Source organism: Idiotropiscis lumnitzeri, chromosome 17 (assembly GCF_059441095.1).
Source record: "Idiotropiscis lumnitzeri isolate Australia: NSW breed Sydney's pygmy pipehorse chromosome 17, RoL_Ilum_1.0, whole genome shotgun sequence".
In the NCBI taxonomy this organism is placed as follows: domain Eukaryota; kingdom Metazoa; phylum Chordata; class Actinopteri; order Syngnathiformes; family Syngnathidae; genus Idiotropiscis; species Idiotropiscis lumnitzeri.
Genome location: NC_142407.1, coordinates 7,555,327 through 7,582,703, shown reverse-complemented (window position 1 = coordinate 7,582,703; position 27,377 = coordinate 7,555,327). Strand labels below are relative to the sequence as shown.

The 27,377-nt window shown below is 40.0% G+C and overlaps 1 protein-coding gene across 2 annotated transcripts in view; it reads right to left on the bottom strand.

Moving 5' to 3' along the window:
- The window catches only part of med13a (mediator complex subunit 13a), a 73,603-nt gene extending 62,222 nt beyond the window's left edge, over positions 1-11,381 (bottom strand). Inside the window, exons 1-2 of one of the 2 annotated variants that reach the window (XM_088279687.1) lie at positions 10,968-11,381; positions 10,751-10,853 (exon numbers count right to left, since the gene is read on the bottom strand). In XM_088279687.1, the coding sequence (XP_088135813.1) occupies positions 10,751-10,816 (66 nt within the window). In that variant the 5' untranslated portion in view covers positions 10,817-10,853; positions 10,968-11,381. Of the gene's footprint in view, positions 1-10,750 lie in introns of both variants that reach the window. The other variant, XM_088279686.1, reaches the window with a different exon arrangement.
- Positions 11,382-27,377: the final 15,996 nt, after the last annotated feature.

Here is a 27,377-nt window from a genome sequence, read left to right as displayed (position 1 = left end):
ATGATATTAGTCCATTATCAGCAAAAGAAAGCGTATCGGATTGCATGTAAAATGTCCGACATAAGCGTGCTGATACGAGCAGTACATCCTAGCGCACGAGTCAGCACTTCTATCCAGCAGTGCCTGTATCCAGCATGCAAAGCGTCTGTGATCACAACAACATTGCGTGCTAACTTCTAAGGCGCTAACAAAGTAGCGAAGAGTAAGAGTGATGTCAGCCGTATGGTAGTCTTTTTTGGTTTAGAGTCTAAAATAAGATGCAGCTGAGTAAAAAAAAAAAATGTCATGCACAACTTTCTTGTGGTGGCAAGTCAAATTTTATACAACCGACTTCATTGCGCATTAAAACAGCATTGCAAAATACAGCAAACTCCCATGGGGCGGTACAAAAGAGGTGGTGACTAATGTCAGGTTTAATTGAGCACGAGATTCATTGCATTTCTACTCCCCTCTAACTGTCAAAACTACACACTATAGCCCTGCCGCATCAAGTAGTTCAAAAGAGTATTACCACACATTTTTCAAGCAAACTATACTACAAAATAATTAATAAAAGTATTAACTTGAAAATGAGTCAAATAAAATCTCCTCTTATTCTGCACACACATAACTTTGTGGCAAACTAATGTTTAGGAATCCAAACCCCATTCCTGCAGGGATACAAAAATCGCTCGGGGGCCGACAATTTATGTGAAAAAGGCCGGAGGGTCGAGGCTGAACGGTACAGAGATCGTGGCCGGAGGGCGGGGCACTGACAAAAAAAAGGGTCAAGTGCCCAGCTCCAAGTAAACGACAACTAAATATGGTTATGTACAATATATAATACGACAAATGAATGGTTGAAACATGTAAATATGGTCACACAACTTTAATCCGCATTATTGGCCAGTGTTGTGCAACGCTTTAAGTTGAACAAATGCAGCGTGGCTTGAACAGAGTGAACAAAACATACATGAAAACATCTCATGGGAAGTAAATCAGCAGCAGGGTCATTAGGTATAAAAGATGGAACATAAGGCTCCACTGCAGCTCAACAGCCCATGTCTCGCTTAAACACTGGCAAAACTAAAACACACATAGGGCATGTCATCTCCTTCAGCCATCGACTCCCAATATGGCCAGTTCATTTGAGGTTGATATATATGTATATTCCAGCAATTAACTCATTCACTACCAGCCAAGTAAAAAAAAAAAAAAAAAAAAAAATTGACGTCTTTAGCCGTCAATGGCAGTCAACGTGTTAATCCATTATCATCAACAAGCTTTGCACCACACATCTATCTTTTGTGCTACTCATTCTATGCGGGGTCATATCAGGACTAGAGCTCGTCCCGGATGACACCGAGAAATAGGCGGTGCAGATCCTGGAGAGATCATGAATCGTACGGGGCTGCTCAAAATATCTAACTTGGCTAAATTACATATTTGGAATACTTAGGGGGGATGGTATGTGGAGAACGGCCAGACAGGCACTTTGGATAACTCTATTTAGCTTGTTCGAAGTAAATCCAGATGCATCTGCTTGAGTCGTCTGCTCGGATCAACGCTGACAATATTTGTCTTACATGTTGCTTTTATGCCTCAAAAAAAGGGAAGTCGACTAAGGCATTCTCGTGTATGGAGTGTTCCCCAAATGAGATCGAAAGTAAACAATGGCGTCAGTTTGTTGAACCTTTTCTCCTCCAGATTGTTGACGAGCAACATTGTCAGCCCAAAAGTGTTTCGTAATAAATATATATATATATACAATGGAACATGGGTTCACAAATAACGATGTTCACTAAATTGCTTCACAAACAATGTAAGTAGAAGTTAAAGCAGCCATGTTGAAAACTCCAATGTGCTTTCTCCCGTAAAGCGTGACCGTCATTTGCTCCATGCATCACACGTTTCGCATCAAAATACACACAGTCCATTTGTTTTTGGTTTTGATTTTTGTTTTGCGATAAAGCCCTGAGAATGACTCTCAAGTTCAAATGACCATGTTGGCATGGGCATGCACTGTGGCAGTCCCAACACAGGAACTGTGGTGTGGCCGAGTTATCACGCAGCTTTGCGGGAAGCTCCCAAAGCCACGTGCTAACCCATGCCCGGAGGCTCCGCAGTTCGCTTCTTGTCAGACATCTGTGCCGGTTGCGTGCAAAGGCAACTTAATACTGGAACGGATTAATTAGATTTCTATTCATTTTAATGGGAAAAACATCTTCAGTTCGCAAACAGTTTGAGAACTAATTACGGTCATGTGAGTTTCCACTGTGTGTTAGTGGTTGTGTGTGCGTGATTGTGTACACGACAAATAAATACCTCTTGTGAATTTTGCCGTTCAGCTCCTGACCTGGCCAACTTTACATCACCCACCCATGGATGTCTGCTTGAAATTCATTTTAAACCGTGCATGTTTCAAGCTGCCACCGGACTACAGCAAATAAGTTTCCTCTTTTGCCATGTCAAGGACGACCAACCCGCTTCTCAGACATCACATCTACACGGAATTAGAGGAGCTGCTTCACAGGGTTCGACAGAAAGCCCTTTTGGGTGGTGGTCTGACATGCCAGCTCGAAATGGTCCTGCCAGAACTGGCACTGGCTCTGATTTCAAATATATACTTAACGAATTTCATAATCTGCGGATAAAATAGTCAGCAGTCAAAATGCACCGAATTACGTTAGCTCAAGGCTGCAATCTTGGAAAAAAATAATCTATTGACTTAATCACATGTATTTATTAAATCTGTATTTGTGGTCCGGTACAGATCGCATCAGTGAACTTTGAGTGGACCAACACGGTGACGTGGAGGACCCGAGCCACCAGACCACTGTTAATGTCGAACCCTGAGGAAGCGAATCAGGTCGTCTTTGACCACACCCCTAACGGCGCAAACGCTACACATGCTTATTCGCATCTGCAAAAATACTAACTCTAGATCTTACACGCCTCTGTGTAGATTTACGCGTCTCACACCACACTTGCACTTGACACAAAAATAGAGCCCAAGGCCTCTAAAATCCACCAGCTCTGTGATATCGTCTTGAAAGACTGAAAGAGGATTCCGGTGTCAGCCTGTGAAGCTCTTGTGAACTCGATTCCCTCGAGGGTTAGAGTAGAGCTCGAAAATAATAGTGGCACTGGCCACACAAAATATTGACACTTAGGGTCCAATATCAACATTTTCACTGAGGGGTGTACCCACTTTTGTTGTTTTCAACAAACAATGCGTTTATGTTGTTATTTTGAGGCTAACAATACATTTTACTTTGTTATACAAGATGTACAATGACTGCTTTGAAACATTCATCATCATTTCTTGAGTGTTGTCCCATGAAAACACATGAAATGTGAGTACATAGTTTGGTGAGCTACTATATGTAATGTATATATATATAAAAAAATACTACTAATACTGCAGCTACTATTATCATCACACAACAACAAATATGTAATCTTTATGTTTTTTTTTACATTAGAAGTACCCTGAAACTTCCAAGCAAAGTTCAATGGAAAATTAGACAGAGAAATATATTTAAGGTGCAGAGTACGCACTTCAACATTATTGGCAGTGAGAATGCCTCATATCAGGCGAGATGGCTTGAAGAGAAAACACTGACATGCCTGTTTGTTTTTACTTGCTGTTAATAAAGTGAACATAGCGCAAGTGCAGGTGAGGCAAATGGAAGCCACTGGCCACATTCTGTGAGCACTCAAAAGTTTAACCTGGATCCAATCAAACTGGAATAAAAGGATTACTACGGCTGATGTCCTAATTAATTAACGAAAAGCCACAGTGTGTAACAATTTAAGTAATACAATTTTTAGAGAGAATCAAACACTTGAGCTTCCTAATGTCCTTTCAAAGACGCTATATACGGGACATCCAAGCAATTATTGTTATCAATAAGTACATCAGAGTACATTCGATTCTTTGCCAAAACATGTATAAGCACAGGATGTAAAGAACGAGCCCTGCAAACTTAAACACCTGGCAGCTACTGACAATTTAGGAGGATTAAGATTGTATTCTATGTCGCTGAGATGAGGAAGCACGCATGGTCACAAATTTTGCGTTTCGATTACATGAATGTTGAGACAAACGTAAAGTGAGCACCAAAGCTCCATGGTTGGTGCATTTAAATAACATACAAAAGAAACCTGCTGAGCCTGATTTGGAAGAATAAGGCCAAAAACATCCGAATTCCCTGCTGCAGTTCCACAATCAATTTCAGCTATGCAGGTTTTTTTTTTTGTATTGTTATTAAGGGATGACGGAGCACTCGGGTTGTACAGAAAAGAAAAAAAAAAGGAATGTAGTGACGTGAAAGATGCCGTTGTGAAAGGAATGTCATCCGAAACATGGCCCAAAATAACTAGTCGGAAACCACAGGACGAAAGCAGCGATAAATCGTGTCATCTTTGAACGTGCAACACAGCTAGTGCCATATGTAGAATCTTATCTTACATTTTCAGTCGATAGCAAGTGAGAAAATGGCCGCCTCCTCTGATGGCTAAAAACAGATGGCTTTTAGTCATATTCCGCAAGCGCAATTTTAATCAGAATTCCATGTTTCAAGTATGGGCCTGCATAGAACATATTCTTAGAAAGAAAATTTTGGGGTTGACGTCACCTTTAAGTGAGAATACTGTTAATGTAAGGACTGTAGTCAAGTCCACCTTTAGTCACCGTCCTGATGAGATTAAGAGTAAACCTTAAAATTTAACAACCACAAAATGAGAAAAATTTCCTTATGCTCAACGCCCTTTTGAGATGGCACGGAATCTTTGCTTTATTTACCATGTGTGCAGATAAACAACAAAAACAACATTGCTTTATTTATGGTGGTCGACCTCGAGGTAGACGCGAAGAGACGATTGGGCACCGGGGAGCGGCAAACTGCACCGAGCAGCGAGAAGCGGCTACGAAACAGCGGCGAACTCAAAGCTAATGAATGAACATGAACGCTGCATCAAGGTTTGCCGTCCCCGATTCCCTCGCGGTCTGATTAACCAATCAGATGAGCATTTTTAACATCTGAAAAACTTTTAGGATTCTTTTGAAGGAGGATGTTACTTTTCAGAAATGAAAACATGGTTGGACTCTGTTGAGTTGAGGAAATTATTTAACGTTGTCTGAGGAATAATTCCATTCAAACATGAAAATATACCAGCACGAAGGCAAAAGCATTATTTTGTTTAACAATGAGCTTGTGTGCACAAAAAATGTCCAAAGATGAGTGTTATTTATCTCCGCTATGGTTTGTACGGCAAAGCCGTCTGCTGCATTCGATGGGAATTTCAAGCCAAATCTACTGGATACAGACAAGAAGTCTTCCAGGAGGGACGGACACTTGAGGGTTACGACCCGATTTTGCCAGCTGCTCACCTTCCTTCTGGCCACTTTGCTGCAAATCTCAGCGGGGGAACTGTGTGCTCAAACAGCTGCCTTCCTGCCTTTCAAGATGACACGAGCAACAGGTGACGCTTACCAAACAGTGTCTCAGAAGCCCCTCCCCCCTCCCTAAATGCCAACTTTTACCCTTCTCCCTTTGCGTTGCAACATGAAACAAGTGTTTATTTTGTATTTTTGTTTAAAGGTGGTGATTGAGTTGTTTGCATGAATGCTTCTACTGATCTTGTTGCAAGATAACGGTGCATCCAAGGGTGAGTGAATGACAATTCAACCAAAATGGGGATCTAAACGTCAGATAGCAAACAAAATTAAAAGATCAATGAATCAATTAATTCAATTAGCAGTTAAGAATGATGTCAGGTTTATTCATAAAGCAAAAGAGGCTCAAAGGGCATCACCAGCCCACAGTTGACAAATGTTAACAGTTCTGCCATGTCAGGATAAAAGTGATGAGGCAAAAATGCGAGACACTACTTCTTTTTCAGACTGATTACAAGCACAAGTATTGACACTTGAATCCTTGACAATACCTTGTAAAAATTTTTATAAATGCTTGCTTTGCCATTATGTCTTGCAAATGTGATAAAAACATCTTATTTGGAAAAATAAAATAAATGCACAATATATTGTTCAAAAATACACTGCTCTCTTGAATTACTGGCATCCTAATGAATTATGTTCCCCCTTTCTAAATAACAGAACAAAATTTAAAAAAAATAAATAAAATAAAATGAAGAAAATCGAACCTTTATTTCAAGTGCATTTATTCACTGGGGGAAAAAACCACATTAAGAAATTATTTTATATCACATCATGTGTGCCACAATTATTAGCACCCCCGATGTTAACATTTTGCCAACAAAACAGCACGCAATCTTCTCCTATTATGTTTCACGAGACTTAACTTTGTTCAAATAAATGACCAGTCGCCTCTGTTCAACTCTGGCAATAAGATCATCGTAGAAGTAAAGGAGCTCCCCGTCTTTGACGTATAAGCCTCAGTGTTTCTTAGCCGGTCCAAATAAGATGCAGGTAAGTGATACTTTATCACACCATTGCTTATTATTCTTCACTTGCCGTGCCAGCTGGCTCGGCCGGAGCAGAGTAGAGCAGATGACTGGGCTCGAAAAACTTGGTTCTTGCCAGATAACCCTGCCACTGCAAGTTCATTCGTATTATCTAGGGCAGCAACTAATTAATATTTCAATAATTTATTTATCTGTAAATTATTTTGTCGACTAACCAATTAATAGGATTTAAAAAAATAATTTTTGCATCCCCCCCATTTAAGAATACAAAATGATTTCATATTGACAATGCAGAAAATTAACAAGCATTTATGATTAAATTACTGGGGTGGTCCGTAACATGTCATTAAAATCGAAAATAAACTATTTTAATAAATATTAAATAAAAAAATTAAAATTAAAATAAAAGCAAATATCTTAATTTGATTCAACACAAAGATAATCAATATAAAAGTGGCCCGACGTGTTTACGTTAAAATGACCACATCGTAGTATCAGAGTTTTTTTTTTCTTTTCCAAATTCAAGAACGGATACAGATTTAAAGTAACAGCATCTCTCGTCTTTAATGAACCTAGCATTCACGTCTTTGTGATGTTGGAGGAAGGAAACCACACAAAAAAAAAACATGCAAGCAGAGGAACAACATGGAATTTCCGCACAGAAAAGCAGAGATTCAAACTCTGAACCTCAGAACAGTGAGGCAGACACAGTAAATGCCGGGCCAAACTCTGACGTAAGTCGATTGTTGTCCAATGAACAAAACCATGACATCAGGTATTGTGCAGTTTCCAGGACAGCATCACTTTACTCAATGCAACATTGGCAATGAAACGCAGAGTTCTGAACATTTGGTAATAATTGGTCTCAAATTATTGTATAAAAACAGTGGATTGGTTTAACATTGTTTGTCCGTGGTCAATCAAGACATTTTGTCAAACGCACCTTCCTGCGAGAATTCAACATTTCTCAACCATCAAAGGACTAATTATGTGCGCATTCTGAGTTTTGCTTTTGAGCATGAACAATGTGACACACCCATGCATGAAACATGATGACAACAAATTAGGGATGGACCATCATGGAGAAAAAAATAATCCAGATTATTTGGATTCAGATTGAAATCGGGATTCATTAATCGATTATTCATCGATTCAAAACTCAACTACTCCAAAAAAAATCAATCAGCCCAATCATCTCTGCGAGTTGAACACTCTATTCTTTTTTTTTTGCCAACTTCTAAATGACCTTGTAAATGTCATGTGAAATTAATCTCATTCTGCTTCAGCCACAACTTTGATGCCTTGCATCTTTGCACACATTCAAACCGTGAAGGACCAGTAAACTATCGTTTTTTATCTTATGGTATTGTTCTCTTTATTTTCACAAGTCTAGGGACCTACTCGGTTTTCCTTGGACATCGGGGATTGTATTTTGTGCCATGTCATGTGAAATATGCGTCGGTATGATGAACAAAAAAGTCCTTAGTATCTTGAATTTGGAGGAAAGCAAAATTCCTTCAATCCATGAAAACTTAAGTTTCTATATTAGTTGAAAGGACAATGAAAAATTATTACATTAGTAAAAAAGTAAAATAACAGACATAAAAAAAAAAACAATTAACGGTTCCTGCATGTGCTGGTCTGTGGAGTACACACAATGAGATAAGAACAAAGTTCTGATTTATCTCCATTAATCGAATTATTTTTTTTCACAGGTTTTGAATCATTTGTGGCGGTATGTATGCGTTTCCACAACATTTGTCTGTGAATATTCATTATTTGATATATCACTCACAGAGCATGTTTTTGTATTTAAATAGATGTGTGCAATTATTTAATAATTTAATAAACTTCTAATATTGTGTCATTAAAAATCTTAACCAAATTGTTTTATCCATCCATTATCTATACCGCTTCTCCTCACGAGGGTCGCGCGGGGTGCTGGAGCCTATCCCAGCAATCTTCGGGCGGTAGGCGGGGGACACCCTGAACTGGTTGTCAGCCAATCGCAGGGCACACAGACGAACAACCATCCGCGTTCACACTCATACCTCGGGGCAATTTAGAGTCAATCAACCTGCCATGCATGTTTTTGGAAGGTGGGAGGAAACCGGAGTACCCGGAGGAAACCCACGCAGGCACGGGGAAAACATGCGAACTCCACACAGGATGGCCGGAGCCGGAATCGAACCCACAACCTCTGCACTGTGAGGCCATCGTGCTAACCAGTCGTGCCCAATTGTTTTATTTCGATAATAATAATGTTTTAAAGAACAAGAGAAGCCAAAATCAGAATCAGGTTTAAATTCTGATTACTTGTCCAGTCCTACTCCAAATTTGCACAAATTTCTAAACCACTGTCAAAATGCAAGACGAGAAACCACAGCAGAGAAAGGATCAACCCAAGGAGCCACCTTACAAATCTTTCATCGCCTAACGATTGAAAACAGATTACTTTGTTTCACTCTGACTTTAGGTTAATTTTAAACTTGTTTGTTTTCAATGTGGTTAACTCATTTTTACACTTGTTCAACACGTAGAAATTTTAATCAAAATATTGTCTGTTCCAATAACGTTTTTATGATGGTGACCTTAGAGCTTTCACAGTATATGAAATCAACACGCCAAAACACATTTTTTATTTACGGAAAGGTTTGACAACATAACGACATTATTTCTGTACAATATTGACCCGATTCTACAAACTGTAGAGTTAGCTGAGACACTGATGTCATTCTAAGTACTGTACTGTTATCACGCTGAATTAAAAGTAGTCACTAATAACCGACAATGTGCATGCATTCTTTCTTCATGAAACCACAAAGCAGAGTGTGTTCTGTGTGCGAGTCATAACAGTAGTGGTGTTATGCTTAGTCTCAGTGCGCAGGAAAATGTCAGCCAGACAGGCATCTACCAGCCTGGACCTCGTCTGTCCACTGTATCCAGTGTAGCCTTCAAGTGCTGTCATAAACATTGTAATTACGAGTTCAGTGCACACCCCATGCCCAACAGAGGAGAACTGAGAGTGGGGATTTTCTTGCAATGAAATGTTACCTTCTGGGGGTGGACAGCTGGAGCTGAGTCAATTGGTGGTAAAAGACTGTGCTATTATAACACTCCAATGTTTGGAATATTATGAGTACTGTACACTTTTGCATTTTCTGGTCACTGCTCATTTGGCTGCAGTTTTTATAGCTCTGGAGGAAAAACTCTAACGCAGCAGCTTCCAATAAGAACATTTGGAGGAGCACATAAAAAGGTGGCTAATTTACAAGCGAATCAGTAAAGGCCGGAGACAAGTCGATTAGCCGCAAAACAAAACCTAAACAGATACAGATCATTATTATATCCAGTCAGAGAGCAAGACCTTTCCATTAGCTGTCGACTGTGCACGACACAGCCAAGAAAGCAAACCCCTCAACTACTTAAGACTGTCAACTGACAACACATTGCCACAATTTACAACGAGCGATGAGGGGGAAAGATATTGTGAGGCAGATAAACACATTGGATGCCAAAGACAACTCCCAGAAGCTTTTTAGTATGCAAAAGAAAAGCTCGGAACTGTAGCAACCTGGATGTTTGTACTGTCTAGAAATGCATGCCAGAGATTATATAATAATCAGCCCGGGGCCTCTGTGTCCTAGTTGGTGTGAATACTCGAAAATCTGGAGGAGATTAAGCCACTTGCGAACATGATGACAGACTACATAAATTATTTCAATTTGGCAGCAAAAGACCTGCACGGAAAACAATCCAAATTTCGGGGTTTTAAGTCAAATCAATAAGACGCGCGCCGTTTTTGTGATTATTTTCCTCTATTTAAAGCAGCAGTTCATGCGCTTGTTGGAAAAATTACTGAAAGTGAATGAAAACAGTTCATAACAACAACCACGTTGAGGAGAGGGGGGAAAAGACATCGAAAGTAAGTGAAACTTTAGACACAGAGCGGCGCTTGCCGTATTCCATCACACTTCATTTCCGTACTAATTTGTTGATGTTTACTTTGGGGAATAACGTAAATAAAACACAAAACGTGCAAGTGGCGTGACCACAACACAACAGTTTAGTACATCCGGTAGGGGAGGCGTAGTAACGAGCGTGGTAGTGTGACACACGAGACGAGGTGTTTGTTCAATGGAAACATTATCTTTTAACATTGGCGGAGTGGGAAATCTCGTTGTCCCGAAATGATGTCAGTTCGACGGGCCGTAAGCCTTGCTAAGCTGCTATCAAACTGATGCCTCGGAGGCTAACGTTAGCTTAGCCGCTGCTCAGCTAGTTAAAAATGGCTGCTTTCCTTTAGTTTTAAATCTCTTACCAGACAGAATAGATTGGAATGGCAATCCTCCAAGCTGGCCCCGTTTGGTACAAAACAAGAACTCATCCTTCTTCACTCCGAGCTCCAACTCGCCATCATTTCACTTCCCGGGAAATAAAAGGGCAATGTTCAGATTTGTCTTTTCTGAGATGTTCAAGCTTAATCAGCAAGTAATAATTTCTGCAACATTTCACTGGAGGATAGTTCATTTAACAACCTTCCAATTGCAGTTCATCCGCCGAGGTTTAAAATCAAATAAAATAGGTTAGGGTGATCTTCAGGGCGACATCTCAAAAGCATCCCAAGTTCAATCAATTTCCAGGAGGCAAAAATGTTCATAAAACAAAAAGAAAAGGAGAGCAAAGAAGCAACTCTCCCCCTCCCCCTTAGCCCTAAAAACGGTCTCAGGTTAAAAAATAAAAAATATTCCGTCGCACTCCTCCGCGGCGAAATTCATTCTAAAAGCGAAATACATCCCCGTAAAAGCCACTAAAAATGGCATCAGCCTCGATTCGAACAATGATTACGATCATGATTTCTGCCTCGGTTCCTGTTGGTTTCCATTTGAATTCATGGATTCCTTTCTTTAATGGCGGCCACAGGGACAATTCTGCCTTCCACAGCCGATTGGCTCGTTCGCGGTCAAAGATTTGTCAAGTATGCGGGAATTCACCATTTTGGAACGATACGTTTTACCACTTCCGTTAAAAATAAATGTACGCCAATAATTCTTGCCCTCATAGTGATTTTTGTTTTCAAACTAATTCTGTCAAAACAATACTTTTGTGTAACACTAACCTTTCTAATCCCACTTCACCACTTCAACATGTGATTATTGATATAACAGGCTGTCTTGAGGTGTCCTACGGCGTTACTGGTTTTATTTTGAAAGTCAAAATATGATCATATATTCTGCGTTTGGCAAACTTCACATTGTCGTGGTCATGAGGGCTGTAACAACACGGTGCTGCTGTGTGTTGCCACTGGGCCGGCGCGAGTGGCGCTGCTGAGCAACAGATCTCGTTTCTGAATAGCAAATCCTATAAAGTTGCTCACTTTACATAGTGCACCACCTAGCGCATTTGAGGTTACATCTGCAATTGAAATTGTGCACTCGAGATGCATCGATTAGTTCTTTGTTTTGCTTTCATTCATTTAAATCACTCACATTCATTTAATCCCCAATGACTTCGCTCTGATTTGACAAGGCTATAAATCTAAAAAGAAAACTCGGGATATTGCATGCCTTGTTTTTATCTTTGAGTCAAGTATAGGAGGTTTAGAGCACAAAAAGCCTGAATGAATTAAACGAAACACACTACGCACATTCATAGTCAATGCAAAATGCATTGCCTCGGTATTATCATAGTTAGTCTTCAACGTTTCTATATTTACAAATAATGACGAATGAACTAACTTAATAATCTGTGTTTCACGTCGCAGTGTTTACAAGTGGGATCTTGTCATTTCCCTCCAGATAACTCATCCATGTTTAAACTGTGTTGCACAGCAGAAATCAATTCAGCTGCTCACTTTCTTTTGCCAAGCCCTTCATTATTTGACACAGTAAATTAGAATTTGTCTCTCATTCGTTTGCCACCAAGGGCAGCAATTATGCAAACACATTGTTTCTGGTGGAGATATTAGCTGGTTGAGTCACACGTTTCGCCGGGAGGAAAGCCATGGTTGGAATGAAAAATAATTGCAGGTATCTCTGTCCAGTTGAGTTTGCATGACTAATGTGCAAACTGTATTTGGGATTTGTTTTATAGGCCATGAATGCAAACAAGTATTGTAGCCAGTGCTATCTGTTCTAATTGTTTATTTCACCAACACAAAGCGCTCTATGGCAATATGGAAATATGATATCATCAATAATCTTTGAATAAAACCAGCCATTGATGTTCACAATGGTTCAAAGAAAAAATGTCTTCCTGTCTTATAACTACAGTTTGTCATAACAATATTCACTTTACAGTATTCACTTCGTTTACGGCAGAATCAGAAGCACGGTAGTAGTCTCGTTTTAGCTTCTTTACAAAAACTGGTTGTCAGTTTTATTTTTATTTTATATCTTGTCTGCAGTGAGACTCAAACTACGCTCATCTTTTTTCAAAGCCTCAGAGAAACTATTAGTTTAAAATAATACAATGCACACTTCCTTTTATGCTTTTTTTCTAAGTAAGACAAGTTACACAGTCAGTTGGCAGTCGACAATACGCTCCCCTGCAATACATTTTGAAATAGTATTCTTTCCACTAATCTAGCTTTTCGGTGCCATGTATGTAACTTTTCTGTGCAAAAATGAAGAGAAGGCTTAAATGGCCCACTCCAGATCTCTGTGAAATAAAATATTATATAAGTTGAAAATATACCATTTTTACAATTACATTAATTGACAACAAAATATCATAGCGCAAAGGATTAATCCTGATATATATCACAGAGCTGACAGAGACCATGCACACTCACATTCACTTTTTGTACTGTGGTAGAAAGAGAGTGTCAGGTAGAACCCATGAAAAGCATCCACATTCCATTCTAAACCACCATTACAAGCAAATAAAGTTCAGCAACCACATGGAGTTGCCAACATAGCAGCATGCACTGTTTGAGTATGAATAGCGTGTGGTGAAACAAGCTCGATACAAAGACGTTGAGGGAAAAAAAAGATAGAAAAAACATTCTGCTTTGAAATGATGTGATGACTGAACGATGAAGGATCGCTCTTCAAACGATCCCTCTTAAATATGCAACCTAAATGATGCCATCATGAGCACCATGCACAATGGGAACTTTGTGCTCCTATTGAGCAATGTCGGCGGCCCCGCAATATCAGCTTCATGATCCCATCTGATCCTTGTTGAGGGATTGAGCTGCTTTCTCAAGCTTAAATCTCCCCGCAGGAAAATGAACAGTAATCACTTACAGTGACTGTCATCTTTTATTTTCACTCTATTTGATCTGATTTATAGTACGATACCATCTTGTATAAGAGTGTTAAACAGCCAGTTGTCTTTGCATAGAGAGAACTAATTAATGTGTGTACCAGATCGTTATCCTGTCTGCTGATTATTTTCTGCCATTATCTCCACCTGTCTGTTATCTTTCACCATGGAGAAACATTCTGTCATGTATTTTTTGTCCTAGCAGAACTCTGTAATAATGGACAACAAGAAAAGCCAAGATAACTTGGAGTTGGCAACTGATTTGACAAACTCCGTGGTTCCTGCTATTCGTACAGTACATGCCGCCAGAGTTGTGTGACAAACCCTGAAGTAACATAAGTTGTGTTTTTTAACTCTGTTAAACGGGAGAGTTAAGCGATTGTTCGTTTGAATAAATGCCAGGAAATATATAAAGATATATCAAATCAAATTAAGTTATCTTGCTTGACTATTGGGCCCCTACTTTCATGCCCTGCGGCATAAATCTGGCGCAAAAGTCGGTCTAACTCTGTGCATGGTTGGAGTGTTTCTTCCTTTTGGTATTTTAGTAGACCGAAGCAGTTAGAAATGGACGTTTGCGCCGTTGTGGGACTGAACCCACAACTTGATTCCCAGCCAGTTGAAACGGCTCCCCACATTGACGATATATTAAGCACAGCTGCGGCACACGGCCCACATGGCCGAAGCATTACTGACTCACTGGAGTCCGTGCAGGAGATTGGCGTGCACAAAATACAGGAAGGTTTATCAGGAACTGCAAGAATATCTCCACTTTGCGGATAAAATTGGTCAGTGCAAAATGAGCACTTGGAAACTGCCTTTCACCCCTAATCGTGTGTTTGTGTTTGTGAGACAACCGCCCCACACACACACGCACACACACGCGCACACGCAAGTTGGCTGGATTGTGCTTTCAAAATGTATTATCTTTTATATAAGAATATAATAGTAATCAAATTAATAATGCATCCAATGAATTAATTTCTACAATGATTCAGAGGGCTCAATGCCATATTCATGAATGAAATACAATAACATCCACCACACATTACACCGCATGCGCCACAACTTAGACCTGATTTCACCTGGTCTTAAAATGTAGTCTATTTTTTGTCCAAAAAGGGAGCAATAATACAAAACGCCACCGGTCCGCCGGAATGCCCAAACACGATCAAGTGGACTTGCCCCAACACGCAAATGACGATGTGCCAGTTTTTACCTCAAGCACACGTGTGCCTGCCTTTGGAAATGAGACCCTTTGAGTGCACGCATTGTGGAGAAATGTTTGTGGTGAAAAACACAACTCCGTAGATCACGGGAACCAGAAGACATGCTGGATGTGTTAAGCTTTCTCTCAAATCAATAACATTGACCGGCAATGGATTCTTTTGCTTGAAGACATAGCTGAGACATCTGGCAGTTGAGCGCACCGCTACTCTAAGGTCGAGAGTTCAATCTCATGCCTTGTGTTTAACGCTGGCTAAGTGGGAATATCCCATCCTTAGCCTCGGTGGCTATACGAGCATCTTTGTTCAAATAATGCCCTCCACCTCCTCCGCCTCCCCTAAAATCCACATATACGTGTCGTTGACCTTTACAGTGAGGGAGCAGAGCGCCGCCTGGGGAGAAACGCCTTCGTCCGGTTCAAATAAGCACAATGTTGACTTGCCATTCACAAGGTAACTCATCTACAACGCATACAAATAAAAGATGTTATTTATTCGAGCAATGTACTTTACTAACAAAGACAACTTGACATTTCTGTCTAAACATTAATGTGACGGGACACCGTTCAAAAAGGGAAACCGCCAAAGTAGTTAAATGTCCAATTTTAACTATTAAGCTGACATCCAACTGCTGTATTTGTTGATAAATCAAATTGCAGGAGGTTTTGGAAGTTCGGTCATTTTCTAAAAAGCTTCCTTTCTGTGACCAGTGGAAGCTTTGGATTGTATTTTTACCGTATCAAAACGCTCTCCTGACGACATCATAAAAGTTGATTTTGTGTCAGATGACACCTGTTCAAGTGCAGGGAGAAAAAAAAAAAGGTGCTTTGTAACATGACCAGCGTTCTACGATCCGAGTCTCTTCAGTGGGACATCAAACGATGTTGTTCCGTGGCAGTTAAGCAGAGAGCTGCTCTTTGTTCACTCACCTCTGGAGTTAAAGAGTGTGAAGTGCTTGTCAGCTCGCTGCAACAATGCTTTGCCTCTCTATTCTAGGGGGGAAGGTCTGGCCGTGGCGGAGGTTAGCGCCACGTTCCCTCCATAAATGGGACGGAGGGTTATAGTTGATGAGGTTCTGCCCCCGTGCACACGGGAACATTCCAGTTCCACAAATACGAGCAATGCTGTGCCTTTGTTTGCAGTACCGACTAGACAAGAGAATGTCTGCAGGGCTGCCGCCTCAGAAAAGACCAAAGTCTTGCATCCCTGCTGCTAAATGATCTGACACACTTTTTTTTTTTCCTGCTGCAGTCTTTTCTCAAGCCCTTGTTGTCAGGCTGTTGCTGCTCTTCTCCCTCTCTTTCACTACACCTCCTTCCTTCCCCCCTTCCCTCCTCCTACTTTCATGCTTTTAAACACATTGCAAGCAGATGGAGGAAAGGGTGGCCGTATCATTACACCGCTTTTTTTTTTAAGCAACCTTCTACCCTAAATAAGCAGCATGGGATTAATACGTTCAATATAAATTGAAGGTTAATGAAATGAGCACTGCCTGCCACGCCAAGGCGGTGCACAAAGCTTCCAGAGATCTACGAGAGAATGAATGATATCATTGCCGGAATGACTTCCATCGAAAGCAGCATTCAGCAAAAGCATAAAACGGATTCTGACCTGAGTGGCGGGCAACAACATGCCCGGCATTCCTCTGTGACACGATGCTTTGTCATCTTCTACACAGTGGCACTGAGCCACGGGCCTCATCCACAAAGGCACAACTTGCACTTTATTTACGAAGCACTCGGAATGTCCGCTTGCAAAGTGAGTTTCTCATTGTGAATCAGGTGACTAAAGTCACAACTGTGTCACACAGCGAGCCACCTTGCAGCAGCTGTGCAACTTGCGGAATGATGTCATTCTGTCTATATAACAAGAAACGGCAGCAACCACAGGACTCGGCAGTTCCCTCAGCCAAGTGGACTCCTACACTCCTTTCAGAGCCACAGGCAGAGACATTCGGTTCCAAGTGTGAAAGAGAATAGACATTGGCTGTCTAGGAGGGGGTTGCTGGTTTGGTTTTGTGAGACAGAGAGCAATGGGGATGTTAAGAGTTCAACTCAAGGGCGTGTTGAGAGGGAGGGGAACGGCGGCTGAAGGGCTGTTGATGTCATGGAGCCCTAAGTACAACAGGGCCAGCCACGTTTCCAATTAGAGAGGCCTTGCCGCCTAATTGTTTGATTGTGGGCTGCGTATAGGATGGAGGAGGCTCCTGGGCCAGTGTAACCCCCCCCCCCCATAAAGCCAATCAACATGGAGGCTTGCATGAATGCTCCTTCAGCGTTGCCACCAACAGTCATTACCTTACAATACAACACTTGCAGAGATGAGTCGAATCTGAGCCGTGACTGGCGGATATCAGCATCGTCTGATTTCTATTAGCAAATGTGAGATTGTAAATGTCAAGCGAAAGCACAGCTTTTGAAACAAAATATGCGCTCTGCAGTCTGAGAGCACACCCAACTCGTGTAGCTAAATAAGGTAAATAACAGAAAACAAACAGCCTTTTGGCTTGAAATGCCATCGTACACCATGACAACCAAAGTAATGAATAGTTTGTCTAATATTCTCTGACAATGAAATTTGAACCTTATTTTTAACCAGAGGCATCAAGGCCTTCTTTGCTCGGCTAAACACATCATAGCACTGACCTAGGACTACAAAATGTAACATTTATTCCCTCAAATTTGATTAACTGACTCCCAACACAATATTCTTTTTGTTTTGTTTATTTCTCTTTGCTGCACTACACGTACATGCAGCTGACGGACTGCAGGCTCTTTATGTGTTAGACAATCACATTTCATATTCATCCTCACTGTGCCAAAGCGCCGACCCTCGTTGACATGATGATTATTTTCCCCATCCTCTGATTGGTTCGTCAGAACAAGCCAAGTTTGACTCACAAAGTACATCTGCCGTAACAATCTGCACACGTTAACATTTAATAGTTTGCACCTGTGATGAGTATATTGCATTTTATTTGAATTTTTCATGTTATATCGCATCTTTGGGTAGCATAGATGCTTTCAATAACTGCAACGGTATAGTAGTGGAAAGAGATTAATTAAGTCAGGTAAGCCTCAACTCTGAATCACCAAGTCATCAAATGCACGGCCTACCAATGGAACGACAAAATAAATATTTGAATTAAACATGCGTGTAAAAGTACACTCTTTTTAGATTATCTATACCTTTTTATGACTGTAGTTCAGAATTGTCATTAGAGCACCATCGCCTCCGGAAAAACTAACCTTTGCCTGCTTCCCAGCATGCATTTCACCAGTGATGAGATGGCGGGCTTTGACTAGGATCCAGGAGGTGCAAATTTATGTTTTAACCGGTTGTAGAAAACTGGACAAGCTCTGCGCTTTGGCTAAAGGGTGCAAAAGAGTTTGCCCAGTCCATATGTGCTTTGTTGACTTGGAAAGGCATTTGGCTTTGCTTTCCAAAAAAAAGTTGTATAGCTGCCAAATGTGCAACATGGACCAAATCCAGATTCTGCACGAGCATATAGCAAATTTAATATGATAGGCTACAGTTCTCAAATATATATATATATACTAATCACAGCATTCAATCATAAAAGAAAATTCCAGGTTCACAAATCACACATACGGATTACAGGAGGCTCATCGCTATGAAGTACATCTTGAAATTCACATAAAATAAATAAAAATATCCATAAAGAATTCAGTATGATCTGCGTAAGTAGTATCATTAATTACTGTAAACGGTGGCACGCTACAAGTAAGAACACAAAAAGAAATCTCTCATTTTGAGCATTAGATAAATATTAATAAGAAGCTGAACATACAAGTCAATTAAGTGAATTGTCTTCGCCAAGCCTTCGTAAAGGAACTCATCCGGACAGAGTGTAAAAAGTGATCAACAGTTGCAGTAAAGGTTACCTACTAAAACCGCTGGGGATGGAAGAAGCAGCATAAAAAAATTGGCGCTCATCATTAACACTGAATAAACCTGTCGAGTGAATACTGCAGTTTACATTTTCACTAATGCATGCAATTATATTGTTTATGTCATCGTGAACTATTATATACATACGATTACAGCTCCCATTTGCAGAGTGCACGCAAAACAGGTTGTGTCATACAAGATGTCTGCAGCCAAGCAGACATGCACCTTTACTGCCGCCAGAGATGATATTGTTCAGCGTGTGGACTTGCAAATGCACGCCAAGGCAAAATCACGTGTGTGTTTGAGGACATTATTCACAGTGCAATATGCCATAACGCTTTCAACATGCTCGCACTGACACTGCAATGTGAACACTTGCTCAGCGCTCATGTATAATGCATATCGGCGTCTGTGTCTTCCGTTCACTGTCTTGTTCCGATGAGCAACACGGCCGTGTGTGTGTGTGTGTGTGTGTGTGATCAACTTGCAGCATTCCCAAGCGGTACTGAGTGAAATTTGTAGATTTCACTCCAATCAACAGGTTGTGCAGACAAAATCTTTCATATTCATATTATAATCGATGATGAAACGATGATATGACTTTGCCGCAAGTACAGTACCGTAGATGTCTTGTAGTTATCAAGCCCTTTCATTGTATTGCAGCACCTCAACCTGCTGCCCGCCCACACATACAAACATGCATCACACATGCTGGGTGCACATAATGCTCCCGCTGGCCTTTTTGCTCTGATTCATGGGGGAGAGAGATGACTGCTCTGGAAGATGGTTTGCATATTCATCTTTCTGTCTCCATGTGGAAAATGCATATGCGCACTAGAGTTCTTTCTATAGCAAACACAGTATGATTAATAAAACAAGACCTGGGGCCTCACGTACAAAGACTCGCGTGGCTTTCGTAGTGAGCCAAAGCTCTAAAACGTCGCACGCACAAGATTTATGAATCTTCGCAAGAATCCAAGTACATTCCTTTCGTACAACTCAGTCATTGTTAGAGTAACCAGACTCCTCCCTCTCCACCCCCCTCCCCATATAGATATACAAATCAATCTGCATGATCAGATAATCACATCATCAAGCCACGTGTCACAAATGAAAAAAGAAGAACTTCGCAAAATGTGAGCGGGAGACGGCGGTAAACAGAGTCGAAGCCCAAAAACTATTATTTTTGGCTCGCTGTCCTCTGGGGTCAACAACAAGCGAAAGAGAAGTGAGAGGGGGAGTGTGCGCCTCACAAACATGCTCACTTTACTACAGATCATCTGAAAATTTAAGCATACCTTTTATATCCACTCATCCAATTACAATCATGTTAACTGTTCATCTGAATATCTCTGATGTGCCTGTCACACTGAGAGATGACCTTTTCCACATTATTAAAGGTTTTCCCGGCAATGCTGTTGCAATCATAGATAATTAAAATGTTATCTTCAAATTAAAATATACATTGCTTCACTTGAGATGAAGCACACAGTAGGTGCAGTTTTATTCCTTCTCATCGCACATTGTGCACCAAGACTGTTACGACCACTACGATAATTAAAAAATAATAATTTTATATATATATATATATATATATATATTATTATTATTATTAGTATTATGGAATGGAAGAATTAAATATTTGTCAAAAATATATAGAGAGAATACCAAAAAACTAAATATATATGATTTTATCTGGCAAAAACTCTCAGCCGCAATTTCTCAACATCAGCTCTATGACGAACGGCGCTAAAGCAATAAAGACACGCATTTGTGATTGCTGTGGAGTACCTCACATTTTTCCCGTTTTAGTGCATACGCAGCCTTTATACATGAGGCCTCTGACGTATGGGATACACTAATTATCATGATCCCATCCTCCTCGTATGCCACTCATAACAGACAAAGGACATGGATAATTGTTAGAAACACAGATAGGCACACTTAAAGGGGAAGTCAAGTCAAAACTTTTTTTTTTACAAACAGTTTCAATGCGCCACCACTAGTCTAAACATGGTGGGGCTCATCTCATGTCTCTTAATTGCAACATTCCTACATCCTCACTCCATAAAATATGGAATGCAATAAGGAAGTTGCCGTCATCACGCCATCTCATTTTCCTAAATGCGTCATCAAGGTGCGAGGGTCGTGCATCGAGGAGAATCGAGGGACGTCATCTGCGGAAGACTTGCAGCTCCTCGATGGTTATGTATGAAAATGGTTGTATTCCAGCTCCAATTTAAACAACGCAGGACCTCAAATTAGATAATTGAAATCCACGCTTTTGTTATTTCTTGGTTATTTTAGTTTGACAACACATATATTGGTGGGTGTTTGACGGATTTTTGACCGTTTTTGGCATTCAACATAATGCATTATCAACATAGCTCCACTTTTTACATATTTAAAAGACATTACAAATATGGGCAAAACAGGTGGATTTTTCTGCTTAATTCATATCCCACAAACCCCATATTAATCAGAATACCGTTTTTAGACTAGTGCGGGTGTATGGAACATGTTATTGTCAAGAAATTTCTGACTTGACTTCCCCTTTAAGAAAGTTACTTTATAGCACTGAATCATTACACACCTGACTCCCTTATTTAAAGAAGTGTTAATTCTGCCAAAATCTTAAAAGATTTATTAGGTCACAGGAGTCAATGAATTTCTGAGTAGCCCAAAAATGTCATCTTCCACAGGACAGACTTTTGTCTTCAAGGTCATGGGGAAAAAAAAACAGAATTGGGCATTTCATGCAAGTCAACTTGCATTTTATCTCTGTTGTGCCACTGCTGGTGGGGGGATTAATGTCTCTTCCTCCGCGATCAAGAATTTCTCTGTGTATTGTGGCTCAAAGTGATACATGCCCCTCCAGAAATATGTTTATTCAAGTCTGCAGTCCGTGTGCCATTTTAAACTCTCATACAATAAGTACTTCAAGTTGACTTTTCATGTGATGAGAGATATAATAGACACTGTAAATATACCTGTTCTGACAAGGTTACCCGAAGCTGGTACGAAATCATTTCTTAAACTTAACTAAGCCAATTAAAAATGTGTTGATTGAAATAGCTTTTAACTTAATTAAACTTGACCTGTGCTGTGAATTTCACCAAATGACTATTTTTAGTTATTTCCAACATTTTAAAATGTTGCTGAATATTATTTTAACACAGTGCATGTTATTTTATTTTGAAAACACTGTTAATTTAAAACACAATGTACTTAACTACGGTGCATTATTTTCTTCTTGACCCGCAAATAACGATTGTCAAAAAAGAATCCGATTGCCTGGACCACTGTCAATATATTCTATTATAACAATACAAAGAGAAGAAACGGGGTAGAAAAAAAAAGAGCAAGTGTGGATATTTGAGAGGATATTGTCACTGATCACCCCAATCATTGACTACATTCATGCAGATTGTTGACAGAGACTCACCATGCTTCGTTTTTTTTTTTTTTTTTTTTTTTACACGCAGGTACAAAAGGTATGTTTGTTAAGCCAGAAAACTTGCATAATCTTGCGTGTGTTTGTATTAACAAAACCTTTGTGTCAGACCCTCAAAATGTCAAGGCCAAATTAGATTTACAAAGTGCCTTTATTTGCTTATTTGCCCTTCAACAACTGATTAGTCTCCCATGGCCAGCGGGTTTCATGCCAGGCTCGTAGCATTTCAATTCAAAACGCATCTAGCTTTATCCTGGAGCCAAATAAGTGTCTGCCTCCAGTTGAAGTTTCAGCCCACAAGCGCACAAGCACTTGTGTGCATGGCAGAAGGGTGCCGAGGAGAACGGGGGGGGGGGGGGGAAGCGACTGCATGCTCACTGATGATGATGATGAAGAACGATGAAGAATGTCAATGAGGCATCGCTTCAGGGGGTGAAGGTCTTCCGGTTTTGGGGGTAATGAAATTAAAGCAGACAAACTGTCCAGTGCAGAACACTTGGTTTCATTTCTCCACTTTCCACTGTACTCAACAATACAAGCAAGCAAGACCAGCACTTCTAAGGTGAACTCAAGTGGCTGAAAGAGGCTATTTGGAACAGGAAAATACAGCTGACAAATGAGATTCAAATTGGACTGGATTATCCCCTGCTCATAAATCAAGGCAAAATGCAAACAGAGGTATATTGACGGTAGAATGGTTAATCACTGCTCTAGAACCGAGTTAAATAGTACCAATCGAGCAAGCAATCACGAAAGCATGCGGTGAAGATTCTGCATGTAAAAGCATTTTGTGTGGTTGAGACAGTAAAATTATTTATTTAAGGCCTCTATTTGTCAGTCATTCGGCTTCTATAGGGTTTGCCCTCATTAGGGTTGCTTGTGAGCTGAATCACGATGCAAAGTTGAGTACACTGAATTGTCTCTGTTAGTTGCACGGGAAATATAGATAGAAGGAAAAAAAAAAACATTCAAATCAACGTTGCACTGTATTACAATTTTTGAGAAAAAAAACGAATTCTTTGTGGATCAGAGGGGTTAATTATTTATTTTTATACAGTATGTTTATATTTTATTAATGTATTTATATCATGTGAAGTTGAAGCCACAGATTTGTTCACAATGTTGTAATTTATTTATGACTTACTAATTTACAGTCCGTCTACGCCGCGCTTGTTCGGTAGAACTTTGGGAAGTTGTCATAGTGAATGCTTAAAGGGGAAGTCTACCTCCTCAAAACTATTTTCAATACAATGTTCTATGCGCATAGTCTAAACACGGCATACTGATTTGTATTGCGTTCCCAGAATGTGATTTAAGAAGCAAAATGCACCTGCTTTTAGCCATTGTTTTTAGCGGCTGTTTTGCCACTTCTATTGACTGAAAATGACATCGGAGTTGCTCAGGGCTCAGGTAATGACCAATCAGGGCTCCCCTTTTTTCTGAAACTGAGTCATGATTGGTCGTTCGCTTAGCCCTGAGCAACTATGATGTCGTTTGTAGTCAACAGCAAGTACCAAAATGGCCGCTCCGTGAGATGGATGAAAACGGGTAGATAATACCGTTTAACACATATTCCACAAACGCAGTATTAATCAGAACGCCTAGCATGCATGCTTTCGGCAATGTGGGAGTGTTTTGCATTACAGTCCCACGCAAGCGTGAGGAGAGCATGCAAACTCCTCACAGGGAGTCCTGAGCCAAGATTCAGAACCAGAACCACTTGACTATAATTACCGCTTACCATTGTGTAATTCAATGAAGCTCTTACAGTAAACGTGAGGGATTATCTTATTATCTCATCATAATGCTCCTTGATGCTTTTGGGCTACAGTACTTTATTTCTTTTGCGTAGACATTTAAAAACGCCACCTTTTTTTCTTCTTTTTACTGTTCTCTTGCCCTCACCCCCCCCGGCTGTGTTGGATGAGACTGATGCTTTTCCCTGCACTTTTCATTTGCCAAGTAGCTTGGCACAGGAATAATTACCTGTCTCTATGATCAATTACCTGATTACTCACCAGAGCCACACAAGACGTCTGAAGCCGCGTCACGTGCTGCAGAGCATGCACGCACACGTGCACTCCACACACTGTACAACATGAGGTCATAAGGAGACAAACATGTATACATACATAAATATACTGTGATAGCACTCTGCGTCTTGCAAATCAATGCAGACAGAAATCGAACGCACGCACGCACGCACTCGAGCAGCAGTGAGAGCAGAGTCAAGGACACACTGACTGGTGGGCCACTGAAAAACACAAAGATCATTAAGAACAATCCCTGACCTACATCACTGAAAGAAAGTCTCCCTGCGCAGGGTAAAATCATTTAAATTGCCCTGCTAAGATGATAAATGTCACCATGAAGAGACTGCATGAGGAGAAAAGAAGCTTTGAACAAGAAGGACATGACATCATTCTGCCATATCCAGACGGTGTCCCAGAATGAACAGGTGACGTCATTGAGCAGTGCGCGTCTCAATGAAATGCAGAGGAACATATACATGAGGGTGTGCCTTAAAAAAAAAAAAAAAAAAAAAAAATCAAGGTTGTGGATTTTTTTTAAGGGCCACCCGCCAAAAATGTTCCAAATGATGAGAAGACATAAAATTTTATAGCTGCAGTAATTGCTTAAGTGGAGCCACACAGCGTGCTTAGTTTACAACAGCAAAATGACGTACAATGCTGGATTCCTTCGAAATGTTCGAAGATTTGAATGAAGTACCTTTGTTTAGTTGCAATTATTTTGTATAGCACAAACAATTTTATTGAAACAGTGGCGCGCCTCGTCGTTGGCTGCGAGTGCACACACGTCACATAGAGCAAGCAAAATTAAAGAGACCTTGCACTCGCTATTCATTTACAAAGTGGCTGCCAAACCACAGGAAATGAAGCCTAAAGGTTAGACACTTGCTTCTTTCACATCGAGCGTCAATTGGGGTCAACATATCTTTGATAAGTCACATTTTTTTGGGACACGACCAACTTTTGCTACTTTTTCTGAAGTTCAAAAGGGAAAAATGACAATGTCGACACGACACTTTGCACACTTATGTTGAGTATTACTGCTTTGTTTTACATTTTTAATGACATTTTTATCTGTTATTCAAATATTGGTTAGTAGATGTCACACTTTTGCTCATCATGTAAAACGTGATCACAATTGTTACTGCAACTGTATTTATTTATTTTTTTTAAATTTTCCAGTCCCCAGATTTTTGCGCCCTTGTGCGTCTCACTACACTTGTAGGCAAAATTATACACTTATGTGACAGAATAAAGACAAACAAAAAAAATAATAATAAAATGATCACTGAAAATTTTAAATTGACTAAAGTCTAAAGTCACGTAAATAAAAATGTACTGGATGGAAGACTTAATTTACGCACAGCCATTTGATGCAGCTACTCCAATACATTTTTATGACGTCAAGTATTTTGATCCACACCTTGTGATAAAACTGCTCTAGCTGTCTCAATAGAAATTCTATCAGAACAATCCGTCATATTCTTTTTTTCCCCTCTTGAGTATTATTCTGTGTTTAAGGGTTAATAACTGTTGGATGACTCATAACATGTAATCCAGACCAAGTTTTCTGATACTGAGCAGCACATTTTGGGATTCAAGATACCCTGTGTTGTTTGTAGCAAAGCAGTCCCAGAACATAACAACCTCGCTCCATGTTTCACAGTAGGTATAGCGTTCTAATTTCGTATGCTTCAATGTTCACGTATAAGCATAGAGCTAATGTATCTTGCCAAAAAGTGTAGTTTTATAGTTATTTTCGTGACCACTAAGAATTGTCCCTTTCTTTAATGGAAGGGTAACTATGCACAATACAAGGATTTTTTCCCCCTATGGATCTAAAAGACTACAAAATAGTTTTAAAAAAGTGACTCAGTCTCACGCACTATTCTTCTTTTGTTATTGACTCTTATTTAAACTAAAAAGCACAGCCAGGAGTGAGCCAGTCACAGATGCAGGACTGTCAGCAGATGGATTAGCTAGGGTGTTACCGTCACAACACACGCTGGTTGACCTTCAACAACTTGTTGAGAAATTGGCTGTCATCCGGCAGCAAAATGCAGCCAGGCTGGTTGACCAGCATGAGGAGGATGTGCCAAGCTGCTGTGTGAATCTTCCACACCCAACTGAGGTCCCTGACAGAGTTTTATGAGAAATGTCAAAATCGTCAATACTTGATATGATTCTTTTCCTTTGTTTTTCATTATAAGCCTGAGAGTGCAATTATACAGGAGTGTGAACTGACAAATACGTTCAAATGTATTTGCGAGTACGATTGAATGTATTTACGAGTACGTTTGAAAATATAACTGAATACGTTTGAACGTACTTGTAGGATGAAGGCGAACATAACATTTTTCCACATAATTGACTTGGACATGCAAAATTAAAAAAAAAAAAAAAACATTTTAGCATTTGGCATCCATTATACCAGTACGTTCAAAAATTAATTAAACAATGTCATTCGTAATTTTAATGGTTTCATTATGTCTGCAGTGCATGATCTCCACTCGGCATTATTTCCCATAATGGCAAGTGCATGTGCAAGTCAATAGCCGAACGGAAATCCTCTATTACGGACATGATAATAAAATCAGAATGATAGTAAAATCAGAAAAATTATGAAATAACAACGCTTTCTTATTTAACTGGCGAACCAATTGTTATAATGGAGTCCTGATGCCAAAAAAAAAAAATTTCTTACTTGCGCATGCACAAGTCAAGCTCAGAGTTTCACTAGCTGACCCAAATCTTCTGACCTCAAAGCCCGATTATATTCCAGTATTTATTTAATCATCAATCAATCAATCAATCCAACTTTATTTGTCTGTCTGTCTAACGTATTCAGGACCTAAGCTATTCACTGATATATGGACCAGTCAAATAATTTTCAAATCTATTCTCCAGCTGATTCACCGGAGTGTTATATCCCGCCATGGATTTGGGGAATAGCAAAAAAAATAAATAAATAAAAATTTCACTTGAGCCCCTCCGCATGATTTCCTCGAATTGAAAATAATATTTTCAAGAGCCCCCGACAGTCCTATGCACTTTGAA